This window comes from Hyla sarda, chromosome 6 (assembly GCF_029499605.1).
Source record: "Hyla sarda isolate aHylSar1 chromosome 6, aHylSar1.hap1, whole genome shotgun sequence".
In the NCBI taxonomy this organism is placed as follows: domain Eukaryota; kingdom Metazoa; phylum Chordata; class Amphibia; order Anura; family Hylidae; genus Hyla; species Hyla sarda.
In genome coordinates, this window is record NC_079194.1 from 25,112,942 (window position 1) to 25,135,441 (window position 22,500).

Consider the following 22,500-nt stretch of genomic DNA (forward strand, 5'->3'; position numbering starts at 1 on the left):
TGATGACAGCTAAGGAGAGAGACGATCCAGGGCAGCGGTGACAGTCCGGAGCAGCGGGGACACACTAGTATAACTTTCTATATTATTATTGCACGGATCCCTCAACATACGATGGATTCAAGTGACGGTTCATTCGGAACTAATTACCATCGTATGTTGAGGGATCACTGTACACGTGATATGGAAGGGTTTTATGAACTGCACCTTTTTGTGAAAAGGCGCAAAAAAGGCGCAAAACCACCAAAAAGTTTCTTAACTACACCAGCCCAGACTTAGCTTAGCTTTTTGGTGTATGTGAAGAGAGAAATTTCAGACAATGTGACCTGCGCAAAATGTATCAAATGCTGTGTGACCATTTAATAAATTTGGCGCTCCTACACATTACCAGCACACAAAAAATTAATAAAAATAAAAAGTGTAGAAAAATGCTTCACTTCCAATGATAAATGCCGGCCACAATGCTCAAATTACGTTTTGTGCTGCCAATTTTTTTCTTCTTTGCAGGTTGCACACTGCCTGCGTGGAAGAAAAAATATTCTCACAATATTCTACAAATTGTAGCTCTGAATGCGCTAACTAGGTCATTCAGAAAGGGTTTCCTAAACTCATCAAGTCTTCTACCTGCTGAGCCTTCTCTTTCTCTCTGGTAAGCTCTGCCGTGTGCTGTCCCCTTAATGACGTAATCTTGGCTGCAGAGTCGCTTCTTAATTTCTCCAGTTCTATACTTTTCTCAGACAGACTCTATAAAGAAACAAAAAAATCAACGCTATATAACAATGAAAAAAATATTAGACAAAAACGGTAAAACATTTCTTGTGGTTCTATTGGATAGGTGGATTATTACAAAGAAATCACCAACTTCTATAGAGAAATAGTAACACTATTCGGCTGGGTTCACACTGTGGAATCTCTGCCGGAGATTAAGCAGACGGCACTAGGACCACGCAGACTGCATTGCCGTTCCCCATAGATGTCAATGTATTTCTGAGCAGATCTCCCAAAAAAGATCCACCCAGAAATGCATTGCCATCTATGGGGACGGCAATGCAGTCCGTGCGGTCCTAGTGTCGCCGGCTCGATCTCCGGCAGAAGTTCTGCCCAGCGATTCAGTTGTGTGAACCTAGCCTTAGAGAAAATCTTGTGATCAGACCAGTGTTTCCCAACCAGGGTGACTCCAGCTGTTGCAAAACTACAACTCCCAGCATGCCCGGTCAGCCTTGCTATTTTTCCAGCGGAGCACTGACAGACTCCATACACCAAATGTATTTCTGCAGGTATTTCAACATCTGTTTAAAAACAAAAAATGCTGCAAAAGCATAGAAAATATTTTGTCTGTCTGACCCAGTTCTAAAACCACCAAAAATCCATTTGTTTTGGGCAATCTAAGTTCTGTGCTTTTTGGTAGAGCAGTTGCTCACTACAATTCCCAGAATGCATGGCTTTCATCACAGCACTCACACCCTTCTAACTCCCCTCCGACAGCTCCCCGCCTAGAACATCTCACTTCAAAGCAGACTTTCACACAGTGAGACTGCAGCACCTGCTATTCATTCCCTGTCTGTTCCTCTATGTGGCAGTATGGTATAAGCACTCCTAATTCTCCTTAAATGTCCCAATAAACAGACGGTGTCGGCCCATCTAGTCTGCCCAATATTTTGAATACCATCAATAGTCCCTGTCCCCATCTTATATGAAGGATAGCATAATGTCTTATGTTGTTATGTACAGAAGGTGATGCAGGCTGTAGTGGCTGTTCAGAGGTGATGACATCACTCGGTGGCAGAGTTAAAGGGGTACTCCGCTGCTCAGCTTTTGGAACCAACAATGTCAACGCCCCGCCCCCTCAATGCAAGTCTATGGGAGGGGGCGTGAAACGCCCCCTCCCATAGACTTGCATTGAGGGGGCGGGGTATGACGTCAAGCAGGGTGGGGCTATGAGGTCACGAGCTCCCGGCGCCGGCTCCAGCATTTGGAACGGTTTGTTTCAAACGTTGAGCAGTGGAGTACGCATTTAAAGGAGATATCCAGTGCTGAAAAACTTAAGGATAGGGTATAAGTTTCAGATCGCGGGAAGGGGGCGTGCTGACCACCGCACAAAGCCACGGCTGACACGCCCCCTCAATACAACTCAGCCAAAAGCAGTGCTCCGACGCTGCCATAGAGTTGCATTGAGGGGGCGTGTCAGCCGCCGCTTCGTGCGATGGTCGACAGCCGCTATCTGGCCAGCGATGTGAAACTTATCCCCTATCCTTAGGATAGGGGATACGTTTTTCAGCACTGGACTTCCCCTTTAAGCTCAGAGACAAAATCAAGCCACGCCTCCGGAAGGAGGGAGGGAGGAGCCAGCGGGCTGCTGAAACCAACATTGATCAGGATAAGAAGCCGGGAAAACTCTGCACTCCGCGTGACGTGACGGAGACTCTCGCAAAGTGAGTCTATGAACGTGTCTCAATCATGTGACACCGAGCAGGAAGAGGAGCACGTGGTAGCGCAGACATCTCCCGCCTCGTTCTCCTGATCAGCGCAGGTCTTAACACTCAGACCCCTGCTGATCTAAACTTTTGACATGTCGCAGGTTTTTCCAAACGACAGGTATTCTTTTCCCCATTTAGTACAAAACAGAGGTAATATCCTGTGTACCTGCTGTGCGCTGATCAGCTGCCGGGTCAGATCATCTTCTGTCTTTTTCAGTTTGTGTTGTAACATCATTCTTTCTTCCTGCACAGAAAAAAAATATTAAAAATAAAATAAAAAAACACACACATTGTCACACAATCCTACTACAGAGGAAGAAATCACTGCACCCAATATGACAGGTACCTTAATACACTTTAAACACGTTGCCAGGTAAGTCTTTACTTCCACATCATTTGCTGGTAGGAGTCGTAGAGAAAGGTGCGTCAGGTGCTTAAAGGGATTAGTCTCGACCACATCTAACTGTGCCGGCGAACCGCTGAGAACCGCGCCTGAGGACCCGCGCCTGAGGACAACTGCAACAGGAATCTGCAGGAGGGAAAAGACAGCAAGTCACTCTGTGTACAGAGCTGTAAAAAGGGGTTATCTGGCTACAAAAATGTGTCCCCCTAAGTATAGGATAAGGGATAAGTGTCAGCTCGCCGACCCCTCTCCTTGTTCTGCGCTCCAGTCCTCACCTTCCTAAATGTACTAGTATTGGCAGTGATGGCCCATTTAGGCTACTTTCACACTGCCGTTAGCACAGGGGGAGGGGAGCTGGGGAGAATAGCAGGAAAAAAAAATTACTGCAAGAGCCGTCTTATCTCTCATATTCCCGTCAAAAAATAATAGGTCCCGGCGACCCCCATAATAGTAAATGGGCTGTCACGAGAACGGCCATTAAAGTGACCAAAAAAAATAAAAAAAGAATTAAAAAAGGAAACCTGTCAGCTTTCTCTCCCCACACTAACCAGTGGTACTGGCTGGTAGTGCGGGGGACGCTGATCAGTTTGATGCTTACCGTGCCCGGATCTGCCGCGCTGTTCGGCCATAATCTTCTATTTTCGGGATGTGCTAATGGAGGTGCTAATTGGCACCGGCCGGGCTAACTGGCACTCTGACGTCAGTGCCGCCTGCTGCAGCGCCACCGAATCAATATTCCTCCCCTCCCTCCGCCTCGCCCTCTTCTCCCCGTTCTGTAATGAAGAGAGAGGGGAGGACTATTGATGAGCTGGGCGGCGCTGCGGCAGGCGGTACTGATGTCAGAGTGCCAGTTAGCACCTCATTAGCATATCCTGAAAATAGAAGATTAGGACCGAACGGCGCGGCGGATCCGGGCCCGGTAAGCATCAAACTGATCAGCGTCCCCCGCACTACCAGCCAGTACCACTGGTTAGTGCGTGGGGAGAAAGCCGACAGTTTTCCTTTAAAGGGGTACTCCGGTGGAATTTTTTTTTTTTTTTAAATCAACTGCTGCTAGAAAGTTAAAACAGATTTGTAAATTACCGGTATTTCCATTTAAAAATCTTAATCCTTCCAGTACTTAGCTGCTGTATGCTCCAGAGGAAGTCGAGTTGTTCTTTTCGGTCTGACCACAGTGCTCTCTGCTGACACCTCTGTCCATGTACGGAACTGTACAGAGCAGGAACAAATTCCCATAGCAAACCTCTCCTGCTCTGGACAGTTCCTGACATGGACAAAGGTGTCAGCAGAAAGCACTGTGGTCAGACAGAAAAGAACAATTCAACTTCCTCTGTAGTATACAGCAGCTAATAAGTACTGGAAGGATTAAGATTTTTTTTATATAAGTAATTTACAAATCTGTTTAACTTTCCGTCATCAGTTGATTTAAAAATAAATATATATTATACGTTTTCCAGCGGAATACCCCTTTAACGGACGTTCTCGACGGGGAGCGACGGCAGTGTGAAAGGGGTCTTAGCCAATCACTGGCCGCAGTGCTATTCAGTCGATGATTGCCTGAGCGGGGAGTCCCTGTGAAGGCGAGTACGTTTTGGAAGTTGGGGGCTGAAGGGTTCAGTGGGGAGAGTCGAGCCACATTCTTAAGACCTTGGAGGGTACCAGAGGTCAGACACTTATATATATACCTATATTGTAGATAGAGGATACATTTTTAAAAGCAGGATAACCCCTTTAAAAGGGAGGTCACCATAAAGAACACTGCACCTGTCCATTAGAAAGGAGGGGGCTCCATTCAACCCTACGGGACAGACAAAACTGACCATTATATTTGGCTATCTTTATCCAGCCCGCAGAGTTGAAGGGAGCAGCAGCCAACATGTCTGACAGCACCTCCATTCCAATCAGTGGTGGTCCCAATAGTCCCAGCAGGACCCCCAATGATCAGATACTGTCATGGGAAAAATCGCTTTATAAGTAAAAATAAAGTATAAACTGACTTCATACGTAGTCGGTGGCTACGTTTCTTACCGGGGCACCTCTTTGTTTTCCTCATTGAGGCACTGATAGAGCAGATCTATAAACTTCTGTGGGAAAGCCGAAAAATCGACCAGGAGGCCCTGCTGAAGCTTCAGATTCTGGAAATCTTCTCTGAGATCACCAGGTTGTAAAGAAAGAACGGATCGGTGTCGTCTGTCATCCGGACCACCAAGTCCTGCAGGAGAGGGGGGGGGGGGGGGCACAAAATATGGAGAAGTTATTTCACAAAATGCAACATACTATTCTTCCTGGAAAAGGAGTTTCCAAACAGGGTGTCTTCAGCTGCTGCAAAACTACAACTCCCAGCATGCCCGGACAGCCGTTGGCTGTCCGGGCATGATGGGAGCTGTAGTTTTGCAACAGCTGAGGACATGCTGGTTGGAAAACATTGCTGTAATACCTAGTAGAACTGCAACAAGGTTCTATACCCACCTTCTTATGGACGGGCGATGACGCTGTGCGCTGCTCAATGCATATCCGGACAGTCTGCCTCCTGGATCCACACAATACACAGAACGATATGGGACGTATAGATGTAAGAAAGTAAAAAAAAAAGTTAAAATAATCACAGTATGAGCCCGGGGAGATAACTCCAGTGAGTTCTCTTCTGCAGATCTGCAGCTATCCTGGTGACAATAGCCCCACAACGCCGGGACCCCCCCCCTCCGCCAACAGCCCCCGGCGAACCCCCCCCCCCCCCAGCCAACAGCCCCGGCGCCCCCCCCCCCCCCCCCGCCAACAGCCCCGGCGCCCCCCCCCCCCCCCCCGCAAACAGCCCCGGCGCCCCCCCCCCCCCCTCCGCCAACAGCCCCGGCGCCCCCCCCCCCCCCTCCGCCAACAGCCCCGGCGCCCCCCCCCCTCCGCCAACAGCCCCGGCGCCCCCCCCCCCCCCTCCGCCAACAGCCCCGGCGACCCCCCCCCTCCCTCCGCCAACAGCCCCGGCGACCCCCCCCCACCGCAAACAGCCCCGGCGACCCCCCCCCTCCGCCACCAGCCCCGGGACCCCCCCCCTCCGTCCAACAGCCCCGGGACCCCCCCCCCGCCAACAGCCCCGGACCCCCCCTCCGCCAACAGCCCGGAGACCCCCCCCTCCTCCGCCAACAGCCCGGCGACCCCCCCTCCTCCGCCCAACAGCCCCGGCGACCCCCCCCTCCTCCGCAACAGCCCCGGCGACCCCCCTCCTCCGCCAACAGCCCCGGCGACCCCCCCTCCTCCGCCAACAGCCCCGGCGACCCCCCCTCCTCCGCCAACAGCCCCGGCGACCCCCCCTCCTCCGCCAACAGCCCCGGCGACCCCCCCCCTCCGCCAACAGCCCCGGCGACCCCCACCCCCCCTCCGCCAACAGCCCCGGCGACCCCCCCCCCCTCCGCCAACAGCCCCGCCAATTTAGGGTGCGATCACACTGCAGGTTTTCCACATGCAGAATTTTTGCAGCAGAAAATCTGCAAGCGGATTATGTGGCTTCCCAAAAGTAACCATCAGAAGAAAAAAAAATGATGTTTGGGGCGTCCTGATCTCAGTTTTTTGATTCTCCCTCCCATGAGGGTTTATAGATGACGGATTTGGAGGCTGAGACACAACCATGATCTCTTTGTCACGTTCCTCATTCCTGAACAATGTCTGCAGTGAGGCCGGGGGGCATTATCCTGCTGATAAAGGCCACTGCCATGAGGGAGTCCGTCTGCCATGATGGGGGGGGGGGGGGACTTGGTCTGTACAATGGTTAGGTAGGTGTCACAGTAACATCCACATGAGACCAGGACCCAAGGTATCCAGATGAACATTGCCCATCACAGTGCCCCGCCGGCCCGTCACACTGCCCCGCCGGCCCGTCACACTGCCCCGCCGGCCCCTCACACTGCCCCACCATCTTGTCTTCTTCCATTGTGCATCCTGATGCCATCTCTTCCTCAGGTAAGTGTCGCATACACACCCGGCCGTCCACATGAAGGGAAATGTGACCCATCAGACCAGACGCCTTTACTCCAGTTCTGACACCCATCGTGGACACTTTATGTGGAGGACATTTGTCACCATGGTCGCTCTTACCGGTCTGCAGGCCTCATATACAACAAGCTGCCATGTCCAGTGTGATCTGACTCCTTTCCATCATGGGCCACGGAAGGTTTTTCAGCAATTTGCTTTACAGCAGCTCTTCTGAGGGATTGAACCAGACGGGATAGCCTTCATCCTCACATGCATCAATGATCCTAGGGTCCCTATGATCCTGTCCCTGGTCACCGGTTGTCCTCCTTTAGACACTTTTGGCTGATGTTAACCCTGTGTTTTCTAAACAGTGTGGCTTCAGCTGTTGCAAAACTACAACTCCCAGCATGCCCGGACAGCACAACGCTGTCCGGGCATGCTGGGAGTTGTAGTTTTGCAACAGCTGGAATAATGGGGGTAGTAGTATGACATAAACATAGGGATAGTAATATGGTACATACGGGAGTGGCATAGAATAATGGGACCAGTAGTAGGGCTGACATATAGGATTATAATAAAGTAATAGAATGACAGTATAGAGCACTGGAGTCCTATAATGGGGGTAGTAGTATTAACATATAGGACAAATCTAGAACAATGGTTGTAGCACAGGTATAGCATAATAGGGGTGGTAGTAGTATTACTGACATAACACTAGTATAGGATAATGGTGGTAGTAGTGGTATAACACATAGCACTAGTATAAGTACACTGCTAAAAAAAAATAAAGGAACACTCCTTCAACACAATGTAACTCCAAGTCAATGACACTTCTGTGAGATCCCACTGTCCACTCAGGAAGAACACTGATTGACAATCAATTTCACATGCTGTTGTGCAAATGGAGCAGACAACAGGTGGAAATTATAGGCAATTAACAAGACACCCCCCAATAAGGAGTGGTTCTGCAGGTGCTGACCACAGACCACTTCTCAGTTCCTATGCTTCCTGGCTGATGTTTTGGTCACTTTTGAATGCTGGCGGTGCTTTCACTCTAGTGGTAGCATGAGACGGAGTCTACAACCCACACAAGTGGCTCAGGTAGTGCAGCTCATCCAGGATGGCACATCAATGCGAGCTGTGGCAAGAAGGTTTGCTGTGTCTGTCAGCGTAGTGTCCAGAGCATGGAGGCGCTACCAGGAGACAGGCCAGTACATCAGGAGATGTGGAGGAGGCCGTAGGAGGGCAACAACCGATCAGCAGGACCACTACCTCCACCTTTGTGCAAGGAGGAGCAGGAGGAGCACTGCCAGAGCCCTGCAAAATGACCTCCAGCAGGCCACAAATGTGCATGTGTCCACTCAAATGGTCAGAAACAGACTCCATGAGGGCGGTATGAGGGCCCGACGTCCACAGGTGGGGGGTTGTGCTTACAGCCCAACACTGTGCAGGACTTTTGGCATTTGCAGAGAACACCAAGATTGGCAAATTCGCCACTGGCGCCTTTGCTCTTCACAGATGAAAGCAGGTTCATACTGAGCACATGTGACAGATGTGACAGAGTCTGGAGACGCCGTGGAGAACATTCTGCTGTCTGCTACATCCTCCAGCATGACCGGTTTGGTGGTGGGTCAGTAATGGTGTGGGGTGGCATTTCTTTGGGGGGGGCCGCACAGCCTCCATGTGCTTGCCAGAGGTAGCCTGACTGCCATTAGGTAGCGAGATGAGATCCTCAGACCCCTTGTGAGACCATATGCTGGTGCGGTTGGCCCTGGGTTCCTCCTAATGCAAGACAATGCTAGACCTCATGTGTCTGTACTGTGTCAGCAGTTCCTGTAAGAGGAAGCATTGATGCTATGGACTGGCCGCCCGTTCCCAGACCTGGAATCCAATTGAGCACATCTGGGACATCATGTCTCGCTCCATCCACCACAGACTGTCCAGGAGTTGGCGGATGCTTTAGTCCAGGTCTGGGAGGACATCCCTCAGGAGACCATCCTCCACCTCATCAGGATCATGCTCAGGCATTGTAGGGAGGTCATACGAGCACGTGGAGGCCACACACACTACTGAGACTCATTGTGACTTGTATTAAGGACATTACATAAAGTTGGATCGGCCTGTAGTGGGGTTTTCCACTGTGATTTTGAGTGTGACTCCATATCCAGACCACCATGGGTTCATACATTTGATTTCCATTGATAATTTTTGGGTGATTTTGTTGTCACATTCAACTATGTAAAGAGGAAAGTATTTCATACGATTAGTTTGTTCATTCAGATCTAGGATGTGTTATTTAGTGTTCCCTTTATTTTTTTTGAGAAGTGTATAGAACTGGTATAAGATGATGAGGACACATACCAATGTATGGTATGCTGGGGGTAGTAGTAGTAATAGTAGGACACAGCACTGTATAGTATGCTGGGGGGTAGTAGTAGTAATAGTATGAGATATAGCACTGTATAGTATGCTGGGGGTAGTAGTAATAGTAGGACACATAGCACTGTATAGTATGCTGGGGTAGTAGTAATAGTAGGACACATAGCACTGTATAGTATGATGGGGTAGTAGTAGTAATAGTAGGACACATAGCACTGTATAGTATGCTGGGGGTAGTAGTAGTAATAGTATGACACATAGCACTGTATAGTATGCTGGGGGTAGTAGTAGTAATAGTATGACACATAGCACTGTATAGTATGCTGGGGGTAGTAGTAGTAATAGTATGACACATAGCACTGTATAGTATGCTGGGGGTAGTAGTAGTAATAGAATGACAGCACTGTATAGTATGCTGGGGGTAGTAGTAATAGTATGACACATAGCACTGTATAGTATGCTGGGGGTAGTAGTAGTAATAGAATGACAGCACTGTATAGTATGCTGGGGGTAGTAGTAATAGTATGACACACAGCACTGTATAGTATGCTGGGGGTAGTAGTAGTAATAGTATGACACATAGCACTGTATAGTATGCTGGGGGTAGTAGTAGTAATAGTTTGACACAGCACTGTATAGTATACTGGGGGTAGTAGTAGTAATAGTATGACACATATCACTGTATAGTATGATGGGGGTAGTAGTAATAGTATGACACATAGCACTGTATAGTATGATCGGGGCTAGTAGTAGTAATAGTATGACACATAGCACTGTATAGTATGCTGGGGGTAGTAATAGTATGACACATAGCACTGTATAGTATGCTGGGGGTAGTAATAGTATGACACATAGCACTGTATAGTATACTTTGGGTAGTAGTAGTAATAGTAGGACACATAGCACTGTATAGTATGCTGGGGTAGTAGTAGTAATAGTATGACACGTAGCACTGTATAGTATGATCGGGGTAGTAGTAGTAATAGTATGACACATAGCACTGTATAGTATGCTGGGGGTAGTAGTAGCAGTAGTAGTAATAGTTTGACACAGCACTGTATAGTATACTGGGGGTAGTAGTAGTAATAGTATGACACATAGCACTGTTATAGTACGATCTGGGTAGTAGTAGTAATAGTATGACACATAGCACTGTATAGTATGCTGGGGGTAGTAGTAGTAATAGTATGACACATAGCACTGTATAGTATGCTGGGGGTAGTAGTAATAGTATGACACATAGCACTGTATAGTATGATGGGAGTAGTAGTAATAGTAGGACACATAGCACTGTATAGTATGCTGGGGGTAGTAGTAGTAATAGTATGACACATAGCACTGTATAGTATGCTGGGGGGTAGTAGTAGTAATAGTATGACACATAGCACTGTATAGTATGCTGGGGGTAGTAGTAGTAATAGTATGACACATAGCACTGTATAGTATGATCGGGGTAGTAGTAGTAATAGTATGAGACATAGCACTGTATAGTATGCTGGGGGGTAGTAGTAGTAATAGTATGAGACATAGCACTGTATAGTATGATCGGGGGTAGTAGTAGTAATAGTATGAGACATAGCACTGTATAGTATGCTGGGGGTAGTAGTAGTAGTAATTAGGGATGTAAGAAAAAAATCGATTTGCGCGATTATCGCAATTTTTTGTTCCGCGATACTGAATCGATTTTAAAATTCTGAGAATCGATTTTTTTTATAAATTATTATAATTAACATTTACTGTATTTCACTCACTGAGTCACAGTCCTATTTGTCTGTCTTATTTTTTTTATAACACTTAAACTCCTGACCACTAGTTGGCAGTGTACCTGTTATCAGCTCTGTCCCACTCGCAGGCTGCTACCGCGAGACTACAGACCTTGTTCTTTCTCAGCTAGAATAAGTTTTCCCAAGCTTTTAATAGGGAATATCGCGATATATCGTGATATATCGCCAACATGACAGTAACGCGATATATTGCAATATATCGAATCGCCACCCTGGTATCGCGATTCGAATCGAATCGCCAAATTATTGGCGATTCACACCCCTAGTAGTAATAGTATGACACATAGCACTGTATAGTATGATCGGGGTAGTAGTAGTAATAGTATGACACATAGCACTGTATAGAATAATGGGGGTAGTAGTAATAGTATGACACATAGCACTGTATAGTATGCTGGGGGTAGTAGTATAATGAGGGCGGTAGTATTAATAGTATGACGAGGGTGGTTGTAGTATGACACGTTATGATGAGGGTAGTAGTAATAGTATAATGAGGGTGGTAGTATGAATAGTATGATGAGGGTAGTTGTAGTAGTAATAGTATGATGAGGGTAGTTGTAGTAGTAATAGTATGATGAGGGTAGTTGTAGTAGTATGACACATAGTATGATGAGGGTAGTTGTAGTAGTAGTATTAGTATGATGAGGGTTGTAGTAGTATTAGTATGATGAGGGTAGTTGTAGTAGTATGACACATAGTATGATGAGGGTAGTTGTAGTAGTAGTAATAGTATGATGAGGGTTGTTGTAGTAGTATGACACATAGTATGATGAGGGTAGTTGTAGTAGTAGTATTAGTATGATGAGGGTAGTTGTAGTAGTAGTATTAGTATGATGAGGGTAGTTGTAGTAGTATTAGTAGTACGGGTGACATTACCTCTCGGTGCAGTCCTGTCCCCGCAGCAGAACCTTCACCTCCCGGCTGAGCAGCTCCTGCACCGGATCCATCCTCCCGCCCGCCCCGGTGTCTTCCCCTCTCTGTACCGGACTCAGGCCGGAGCCTTTCTCGCTATCTGCCTCTTGTTGTCGCGGTACAATTTCCAAATCAACCGCCTGCTGCGTGCTGACGTCACGATGCGTTCGCCTGTACGTCGTACGTCTCTAGCGCAAAGCGTCTCACGTTGCGCCCTCATCGGCCATCTTTGTGATGGTCAAAGTGAGAAAAGTAAATGTGAACCGATTTAGAAGCAGAAGGGTGGAAGACACATGATGGATGTGACGGAAGAGAAGAGGGGCCCCTGCCCGGATCCTGGCGCTGCTGGGGGCCCCCTGCCGGGCAGGTGCAGTCACTTCGTTCACAGGAAGAAACGATTCTGCAAGATGATCGTGTCCGAGGGGAAGAAGTATTGTGGGGAGCATGCGGAGAACGGGGAGGTGATGTGTCTACCGTGTGCAGTGATAACGGGGGCAGCACAGCATCATACAGCCCACCTCATGACGTCATCACGTCACTGCTTCACAACCAGTTGGCCTCTGGCTATTGCAAAACTACAACTCCCAGCATGTCCGGAAATGCGTTGGCTGTCTGAGCATGCTGGGAGTTGTAGTTTTACAGCAGTGACAGGTTGGAGATGGCTGCTGTAGATATGGATATGAGCGAGCTGGATGCACTGGTATGCCCTCATCTCTCCCTGTGTCACAGTCATTAGTGTCCCCTCATCTCTCCCTGTGTCACAGTCATTAGTGTCCCCTCATCTCTCCCTGTGTCACAGTCATTAGTGTCCCCTCATCTCTCCCTGTGTCACAGTCATTAGTGTCCCCTCATTTCTCCCTGTGTCACAGTCATTAGTGTCCCCTCATCTCTCCCTGTGTCACAGTCATTAGTGTCCCCTCATCTCTCCCTGTGTCACAGTCATTAGTGTGCCCTCATCTCTCCCTGTGTCACAGTCATTAGTGTCCCCTCATCTCTCCCTGTGTCACAGTCATTAGTGTCCCCTCATCTCTCCCTGTGTCACAGTCATTAGTGTCCCCTCATCTCTCCCTGTGTCACAGTCATTAGTGTCCCCTCATTTCTCCCTGTGTCACAGTCATTAGTGTCCCCTCATCTCTCCCTGTGTCACAGTCATTAGTGTCCCCTCATCTCTCCCTGTGTCACAGTCATTAGTGTCCCCTCATCTCTCCCTGTGTCACAGTCATTAGTGTCCCCTCATCTCTCCCTGTGTCACAGTCATTAGTGTCCCCTCATCTCTCCCTGTGTCACAGTCATTAGTGTCCACTCATCTCTCCCTGTGTCACAGTCATTAGTGTCCACTCATCTCTCCCCTGTGTCACAGTCATTAGTGTTCCCTCATCTCTCCCTGTGTCACAGTCATTAGTGTTCCCTCATCTCTCCCTGTGTCAGTCATTAGTGTCCCCTCATCTCTCCCTGTGTCAGTCATTAGTGTCCCCTCATCTCTCCCTGTGTCACAGTCATTAGTGTTCCCTCATCTCTCCCTGTGTCACAGTCATTATTGTCCCCCTCCTCTCTCCCTGTGTCACAGTCATTAGTGTTCCCTCATCTCTCCCTGTGTCACAGTCATTATTGTCCCCTCCTCTCTCCCTGTGTCACAGTCATTAGTGTCCTCTCATCTCTCCCTGTGTCACAGTCATTAGTGTCCCCTAATCTCTCCCCTGTGTCACAGTCCTTAGTGTCCCCTAATCTCTCCCCTGTGTCACAGTCCTTAGTGTCCCCTAATCTCTCCCCTGTGTCACAGTCATTAGTGTCCCCTAATCTCTTCCTGTGTCACAGTCATTAGTGCCCCCTAATCTCCCCCATGTATGTCACAGTCATTAGTGTGCCCCATATTTCTCCCTGTGTCACAGTCATTAGTGTGCCCCATATTTCTTCCTGTGTCGCAGTTATTAGTGTCCCCTAATCTCTCCCCTTTGTCACAGTCATTAGTGTCCCCTAATCTCTCCCTGTGTCACAGTCATTAGTGTCCCCTAATCTCTCCCCTGTGTCACAGTCATTAGTGTCCCCTAATCTCTTCCTGTGTCACAGTCATTAGTGCCCCCTAATCTCCCCCATGTATGTCACAGTCATTAGTGTGCCCCATATTTCTCCCTGTGTCACAGTCATTAGTGTGCCCCATATTTCTTCCTGTGTCGCAGTTATTAGTGTCCCCTAATCTCTCCCCTTTGTCACAGTCATTAGTGTCCCCTAATCTCTCCTGTGTCACAGTCATTAGTGTCCCTTAATCGCCCCCATGTGTGTCACAGTCATTAGTGTGCCCCATATTTCTCCCTGTGGCACAGTCATTTGTGTCCCCTCCTCTCTCCCTGTGTCACAGTAATTAGTGTCCCCTCATCTCTCCCTGTGTCACAGTCATTAGTGTCCCCCAAATTTCTCCCTGTGTCACAGTCATTAGTGTCCTCTCATCTCTCTCTGTGTCACAATCATTAGTGTCCCATCATTTCCATGTGTCACAGTCATTAGTGTCCCCTCATCTCTCCCTGTGTCAGTCATTAGTGTCCCCCTCATATCCCCCTGTGTCACAGTCATTGGTGTCCCCTCAAAAGATTTCTTGGTTCTATGTGTTCCTAGGAAAGCTTGATGACAACCAGTATGGCTGTCACCATGTATGTGACTCAGCTTTTCCAGATTCCTAAATGACAGAGAAGCTGATCAGCCATTTAGGAGCCTGTGAAAGCTGAATGACGGTGACTGCCATATCAGAAGGACCAAGATGGCGGCAGTGGCTTCCCTGCTGAGGAGCCGTGTTCTACTACCACAACCCCCCTCCCTTCTCCCTCCACTTCCGTCCTATCTGTACTCCTCATGCTCTCTGTTCCCCCAAACACCGTCCGGGTGTACCTACTGGCATGCATCGGCCAACGGCTGTCCGGGCATGCTGGGAGTTGTAGTTTTTCAACAGCTGGAAGTAAACTCTTTGGAAAATACTGCTCCAGAGGAAGTTGTGTAGTTCTTTCCAGTCTGACCACAGTGCTCTCTGCTGACACCTCTGTCCATGTCAGGAACTGTCCAGAGCAGGAGAGGTTTGCTATGGGGATTTGCTCCTGCTCTGGACAGTTCCTGACACGGACAGAGGTGTCAGCAGAGAGCACTGTGGTCAGACTGGAAATAACTACACAACTTCCTCTGGAGCGGTATTTTCCAAAGAGTTTACTTCCAGCTGTTGAAAAACTACAACTCCCAGCATGCCCGGACAGCCGTTGGCCGATGCATGCCAGTAGGTACACCTGGACGGTGTTTGGGGGAACACAGGGGCATGAGGAGTGCACATCTACACAACTTCCTCTGTAGCATACAGCAGCTGATAAGTACTGGAAGGATTAAAGGGGTATTCCAGTAGAAAACTTTTTTTTTTTTTTTTTTTTACATAAACTGGTGCCACAAAGTTAAACAAATTCATAAATTACTTCTATCTTAATCCTTCCAGTACTTATCAGCTGCTGTATGCTCCACAGGAAGTTCTTTTCTTTTTGAATCTCCTTTCTGTCTGACCACAGTGCTCTCTGCTGACACCTCTGTCCATGCCAGGAACTGTCCAGAGCAGGAACAAATCCCCATCCTGCTCTGAACAGTTCCTGACACGGACAGAGGTGTCAGCAGAGAGCTCTGTGGTCAGACTGAAAGGAGATTCAAAAAGAAAAGAACTTCCTGTGGAGCATACAGCAGCTGATAAGTACTAGAAGGATTAAGATTTTAAAATAAATCTGTTTAACTTTCTGTTGGTTTTCCTCCGGAGTATCCCTTTAAGATTTTTACATAGAAGTAATTTTCAAATCTGTTTAACCTTCTTGCACCAGTTTATCTGAAACCTTATTTTTTTTTCCCTCCAGAATACCCCTTTAATTTGAGGTAAAATTGTGTTTTCTGTGTGGTTCTCTGCTGCATTGCCATCTGAATGGACCCTTAGGCCTGTGGTAAATGACTCCGGGTCATACCATTACTATGGCTGTCGTGGGGGCCCTCCAGATGTTGCTAAACAACAACTCCATTTGGTGTGCGGGTATGTCGGGAGTTGTGGTTTTGTAACAGCTGGAGGGCCACAGTTTGGGGACCACTGCTGTATAGGGTTGTGAAGGCTGCTGTGGTATCGTTCTACGTTGCGAATCCTGACAGTATCGCTTTATTCCAGGAGCAGAACAGCAGGATGCGGATCCCTTGCCCACTGGACCCCAAACAGTGAGTGTCCATGATCTGATTCTATTCCGTAGATCCAGAATATGCAAATTATTTCATACACTCCTCCCCTTTTGTCTCCTAGCACAGTGTATGAAGATCAGCTGCAAAAACATCTGAAGAAGTGCAACTCCAGAGAGAAACCTCAGCCGGTACGTATACAATAGTGCTAAAATATTGCTCTCCAGCTGTTGCAAAACTACAACTCCCAGCATGCCCGGACAGCCGTTGGCTGTCCGGGCATGCTGGGAGTTGTAGTTTTGCAACAGCTGGAGTGAAGTAGTTTGGACGCTCTTGCACGTGTATTACTGAATGACACACAGCATGTTGGGAGTTGTAGTTTTGCAACAGCTGGAGTGCATTAATTTGGACACTCTTTTACATGTATTACTAGAGGACACACAGCATGCTGGGAGTTGTAGATTTTCAACAGCTGAAGGGCCGCAGGTTGGACACCACAGCAATAGTATGTGCCCCTCTTGCAAAAATAAAATTCCCAGCATGCCAAGACAGCTTTTGTCTGTCTAGGCATGCTGGGAGTTGTAGTTTTGCAACAGCTGGAGGTCCACAGTTTGGAGACTCTTAAATGTGTATTAATAGAGGACACACAGCATGCTGGGAGTTGTAGTTTTGCAACAGCTGGAGGTCCACAGTTTGGAGACTCTTAATTGTGTATTAATAGAGGACACACAGCATGCTGAGAGTTGTAGTTTTGCAACAGCTGGAGTGGCGTAGTTTGGACACTCTTATACGTGTATTACTGGATGACACACAGCATACTAGGAGTTGCAGATTTTCAACAGCTGGAGGGCCACAGGTTGGACACCACAGCTATAGTATATGCCCCTGTTGCAATAGTGTATACCCCTGTTGCAAAACTACAATTCCCAGCATGCCCAGACAGCTTTTGGCTGTCTAGGCATGCTGGGAGTTGTAGTTTTGCAACAGCTGGAGGTCCACAGTTTGGAGACTCTTAAATGTGTATTAATAGAGGACACACAGCATGCTGGGAGTTGTAATTTTGCAACAGCTGGAGTGGCGTAGTTTGGACAATCTTAAATGTGTATTACTGAATGACACACAGCATGCTGGGAGTTGTAGATTTTCAACAGCTGGAGGGCCACAGTTTGGACACCACAGCAATAGTATATGCCCCTGTTGCAATAGTGTATATCCCTGTTGCAAAACTACAATTCCCAGCATGCCCAGACAGCTTTTGGCTGTCTAAGCATGCTGGGAGTTGTAGTTTTGCAACAGCTGGAGGTCCACAGTTTGGAAACTCTTAATTGTGTATAAATAGAGGACACACAGCATGCTGGGAGTTGTAGTTTTGCAACAGCTGGAGTGGAGTAGTTTGGATGCTCTTTCACATGTATTACTGAATGACACATAGCATGCTGGGAGTTGTAGTTTTGCAACAGCTGGAGGACCACAGTTTGGAGACTCTTAATTGTGTATTAATAGACTGAGAGTTGTAGTTTTGCAACAGCTGGAGTGGCGTAGTTTGGACACTCTTATACGTGTATTACTGGATGACACACAGCATACTAGGAGTTGCAGATTTTCAACAGCTGGAGGGCCACAGGTTGGACACCACAGCAATAGTATGTGCCCCTGTTGCAATAGTGTATATCCCTGTTGCAAAACTACAATTCCCAGCATGCCCAGACAGCTTTTGTCTGTCTAGGCATGCTGGGAGTTGTAGTTTTGCAACAGCTGGAGGTCCAAAGTTTGGAGACTCTTAAATGTGTATTAATAGAGGACACACAGCATGCAAGGAGTTGTAGTTTTGCAACAGCTGGAGGTCCACAGTTTGGAGACTCTTAATTGTGTATTAATAGAGGACACACAGCATGCTGAGAGTTGTAGTTTTGCAACAGCTGGAGTGGCGTAGTTTGGACACTCTTATACGTGTATTACTGGATGACACACAGCATACTAGGAGTTGTAGATTTTCAACAGCTGGAGGGCCACAGTTTGGACACCACAGCAATAGTATATGCCCCTGTTGCAATAGTGTATATCCCTGTTGCAAAACTACAATTCCCAGCATGCCCAGACAGCTTTTGGCTGTCTAAGCATGCTGGGAGTTGTAGTTTTGCAACAGCTGGAGGTCCACAGTTTGGAAACTCTTAATTGTGTATAAATAGAGGACACACAGCATGCTGGGAGTTGTAGTTTTGCAACAGCTGGAGTGGAGTAGTTTGGATGCTCTTTCACGTGTATTACTGAATGACACATAGCATGCTGGGAGTTATAGATTTTCAACAGCTGGAGGACCACAGTTTGGAGACTCTTAATTGTGTATTAATAGAGGACACACAGCATGCTGGGAGTTGTAGTTTTGCAACAGCTGGAGTGGAGTAGTTTGGATGCTCTTTCGCGTGTATTACTGAATGACACATAGCATGCTGGGAGTTATAGATTTTCAACAGCTGGAGGACCACAGTTTGGAGACTCTTAATTGTGTATTAATAGAGGACACACAGCATGCTGGGAGTTGTAGTTTTGCAACAGCTGGAGTGGCGTAGTTTGGACACTCTTTTACGTGTATTACTGGATGACACAGCATACTAGGAGTTGTAGATTTTCAACAGCTGGAGGACCACAGGTTGACACCACAGCAATAGTATATGCCCCTGTTGCAAAACTACAATTCCCAGCATGCCCAGACAGCTGTTGGCTGTCCAGGCATGCTGGGAGTTGTAGTTTTGCAACAGCTAGAGTGGCATAGTTTGAACCCTCTTAAATGTGTATTACCCAAGGACACACAGCATGCTGGGAGTTGTACTTTTGCAACAGCTGGAGGGCCGCAGGTTGGACACCCCAGCAATAGTATAGGCCCCTGTTGCAATAGTGTATACCCCTGGTGCAAAACTACAATTCCCAGCATGCCCGGACAGCTGCTGGCTGTCTTGGCATGCTGGGAATTTTAGCTTTGCAACAGCTGGAGTGGCGTAGTTTGCACACTCTTTGCACGTGTATTACTGGAGGACACACAGCATGCTGGGAGTTGTACTTTTACAACAGCTGGAGGGCTGCAGGTTGGACACCACATCAATAGTGTATACCCCTTATATACTTTTACAAGACCCTTCCTATCTGAAATGAACAAAAGCTTTGGGATTTATCTGAGCCAGAGAGAACATTTCCTGTATAAAGATTTTACCAATCTAATGACCTAAATAGGTCTCCCGATCCCGCTAGACTCTTCCATTACTTATGATTGATGGGGGTCTGACCTCTGGATACCCAGTCCACAACTAGGCGACGTTCCCTACACTAAAGTGCACAGACAGGCCAGGCCGATACAACATGGACACATCAAGAACAGATTCAGAACTCAAAGGGATAACCAGTATACGGATTGGATTCTTTATTATAATTTTTCATTTATTGTGGTTTTTCTTTTTTTATTATAGGTTTTTTACGTTCATAATGTGAATTCTGGAGCTGTGACAGCAGATGCGAGTCAGGACCAGGTAAGTGTCAGATACTGCAGTGCTATCAGTGCAGGCTAGTAATGTACTGTGGTCACCTGTAGCCATTTCTGGTAGGGTCACATCCAAAAACTTTTTATATATTGTTACTGATGAAAATTAAAGACCTTTTGTAGTATGGTTCTTAAATTTTTTTGAATACCTAATAAAGAAAATGACCCCTGAAAATCCCAACACTAGGGGTCCCCGTACCTACTGGGACACTACCTAGTCCTGCAGCAGCGCCATGCTTGTCCATGAGTCATGGACAAGAGATGACTCATAGACAAGGCTGCAGGTGAGCAGACACACCAATCACGTCCCACCACCACAAGGACATGCCCCCTCCCACCACACACCAATCACCTCCCACCACCACAAGGACATGCCCCCTCCCACCACACACCAATCACCTCCCACCACACACCAATCACCTCCCACCACCACAAGGAGGGAAACGCACCATTCCACCACACACCAATCACCTTCTACCACCACAAGGAGGGACACGCACCATTCCCACCACACACCAATCACCTTCTACCACCACAAGGAGGGACACGTTCCCTCCCACCACACACCAATCACCTCCTATCACCACAAGGAGGGACACGCTCCCACACACCAATCACCTCCCACCACCACAAGGAGGGACACGCTCCCACACACCAATCACCTCCCACCACCACAAGGAGGGACACGCTCCCTCCCACCACACACCAATCACCTCCCACCACCACAAGGAGGGACACGCCCCCTCCTACCAACACACCAATCACCTCCCACCACCAAAAAGGAGGGACACGCACCATTCCACCACACACCAATCACCTTCTACCACCACAAGGAGGGACACGCACCATTCCACCACACACCAATCACCTTCTACCACACAAGGCGACCACAAGGAGGACACGTTCCCTCCCACCACACACCAATCACCTCCTACCACCACAAGGAGGGACACACTCCCACACACCAATCACCTCCCACCACCACAAGGAGGGACACGATCCCACACACCAATCACCTCCCACCACCACAAGGAGGGACACGCTCCCTCCCACCACACACCAATCACATCCCACCACCACAAGGAGGGACACACGCCCCCTCCTACCACACACCAATCACCTCCCACCACCAAAAAGGAGAGACACGCCCCCTCCCACCACACACCAATCACCTCTTACCACCACAAGGAGGGACACGCCCCCTCCCACCACACACCAATCACCACCTACCACCACAAGAGAGGGGCATGCCCACTCCTACCACACACCAATCACCTCCCACCACCACAAGGAGGGACACGCCCCCTCCTACCACACACCAATCACCTCCCACCACCACAAGGGAGGGACACGCCCCCTCCCACCACACACCAATCACCTCTTACCACCACAAGGAGGGACATGTCCCCTCCCACCACACACCAATCACCTCCCACCACCACAAGGAGGGACACGCTCCCTCCCACCACACATCAATCACCTCTTACCACCACAAGGAGGGATACGCCCCCTCCCACCACACACCAATCACCTCCCACCACCACAAGGGAGGTACACGCCCACTCCTACCACACAACAATCACCTCCCACCACCAAGGGACACGCCCCCTCCCACCACACACCAATCACCTCCCACCACCACAAAGAAGGACACCCCCCCTTTCCCCTGAGAGGATTTCTAACACTGTGAGCTAATGAAAAGAGGGATTTTTTAAAAATAAATATAGGTGATAGAGGCAAAAAACAATTACATGTACAGGGTCAGGATCGGGTTCTGAGGAACATTAATTCCATTTTTTTTTTTTTTTTTTTTATCAACTGTTGCCAGAAAGATTTGTAAATTACTTCTATTAAAAAATCCCAATCCTTTCAGTACTTATCAGCTGCTGTACAATAACAGAGGAAGTTCTTTTCTTTTTGAATTTTTTTTCTGTCTGACCACAGTGCTCCCTGCTGACACATCTGTCCATGTCAGGAACTGTCCAGAGCAGGATAGGTTTGCTATGGGGATTTGAACCTACTCTGGACAGTTCCTAAAAGGGACAGAGATGTCAGCAGAGAGCAGAAAGGACATTTAAAGGGGTACTCCGGTGGAAAACATATTTTTTAAATCAACTGGTGCCAGAAAGTTAAACAGATTTGTAAATGACTTCTATTAAAAAATCTTTACCCTTCCAGTACTTTTTAGCAGCTGTATGCTACAGAGGTAATTATTTTCTTTTTGAATTTCTTTTTTTGTCTTGTCCACAGTGCTCTCTGCTGACACCTGATGCCCATATCAGGAACTGTCCAAAGCAGGAGAAAATCCCCATAGCTAACCCATGCTACTCTGGACAGTTCCTGATACGGACAGAGGTGTCAGCAGAGAGCACTGTGGACAAGACAAAAAAGAAATTCAAAAAGAAAAGAATTTCCTCTGTAGCATACAGCAGCTAAATAGTACTGGAAGGGTAAAGATTTTTTAATAGAAGTCATTTACAAATCTGTTTAACTTTCTGGCACCAGTTGATAAAAAAAAAAAAAAAAAAAAAAAAAAAAAAAAAGTTTTCCACCGGAGTACCCCTTTAATATGATATTTTAATAGATCGGACATTTATGCACTTGGCGATACCAAATATGTTTATTAATTGATATTTTTTAGGGTAGGGTCACACGTAACGGATCTGCCGATAACCTAGTGTGTGCCCATGCTTTCTCTGGAGCAGTGGTCTCAAACTGTGGCCCTCCAGATGTTGCCAAACTTCAACTCCCAGCATGCCCGGACAGCCAACGGCTGTCCGGGCATGCTGGGAGTTGAAGTTTGGCAACATCTGGAGGGCCACAGTTTGAGACCACTGCTCTATAGCATACAGCAGCTGATAAGTACTGGAAGGATTAAGA

General features: G+C 47.8%; 3 protein-coding genes across 9 annotated transcripts in view; 1 reads left to right on the plus strand and 2 right to left on the minus strand.

Annotated features, from left to right (window-relative positions):
* The window catches only part of LOC130277414 (spindle assembly abnormal protein 6 homolog), a 24,221-nt gene extending 19,448 nt beyond the window's left edge, over positions 1-4,773 (minus strand). Inside the window, exons 1-4 of the mRNA XM_056528085.1 lie at positions 4,642-4,773; positions 2,821-3,003; positions 2,641-2,718; positions 622-741 (exon numbers count right to left, since the gene is read on the minus strand). Of these exons, the coding sequence (XP_056384060.1) occupies positions 622-741; positions 2,641-2,718; positions 2,821-3,003; positions 4,642-4,773 (513 nt within the window). The remainder of the gene's footprint in view (positions 1-621; positions 742-2,640; positions 2,719-2,820; positions 3,004-4,641) is intronic.
* A 128-nt stretch (positions 4,774-4,901) lies between these two features.
* On the minus strand, positions 4,902-12,012 carry LOC130277415 (spindle assembly abnormal protein 6 homolog). Its single transcript, XM_056528086.1, is given in 4 exon segments — positions 4,902-5,026; positions 5,029-5,089; positions 5,347-5,407; positions 11,880-12,012. Coding segments are annotated over 4 exon segments (318 nt in total). The 5' UTR covers positions 11,951-12,012.
* Positions 12,013-12,053: 41 nt separating this feature from the next.
* The window catches only part of TRMT13 (tRNA methyltransferase 13 homolog), a 22,065-nt gene continuing 11,618 nt past the window's right edge, over positions 12,054-22,500 (plus strand). Inside the window, exons 1-4 of one of the 7 annotated variants that reach the window (XM_056523356.1) lie at positions 12,054-12,376; positions 16,084-16,130; positions 16,213-16,279; positions 19,550-19,609. In XM_056523356.1, coding sequence (XP_056379331.1) covers positions 12,209-12,376; positions 16,084-16,130; positions 16,213-16,279; positions 19,550-19,609 — 342 coding nt within the window. In that variant the 5' untranslated portion in view covers positions 12,054-12,208. Of the gene's footprint in view, positions 12,377-12,448; positions 12,616-16,083; positions 16,131-16,212; positions 16,280-19,549; positions 19,610-22,500 lie in introns of those variants that run through there. The other 6 variants (XM_056523351.1, XM_056523350.1, XM_056523357.1 and 3 more) reach the window with 6 other exon arrangements.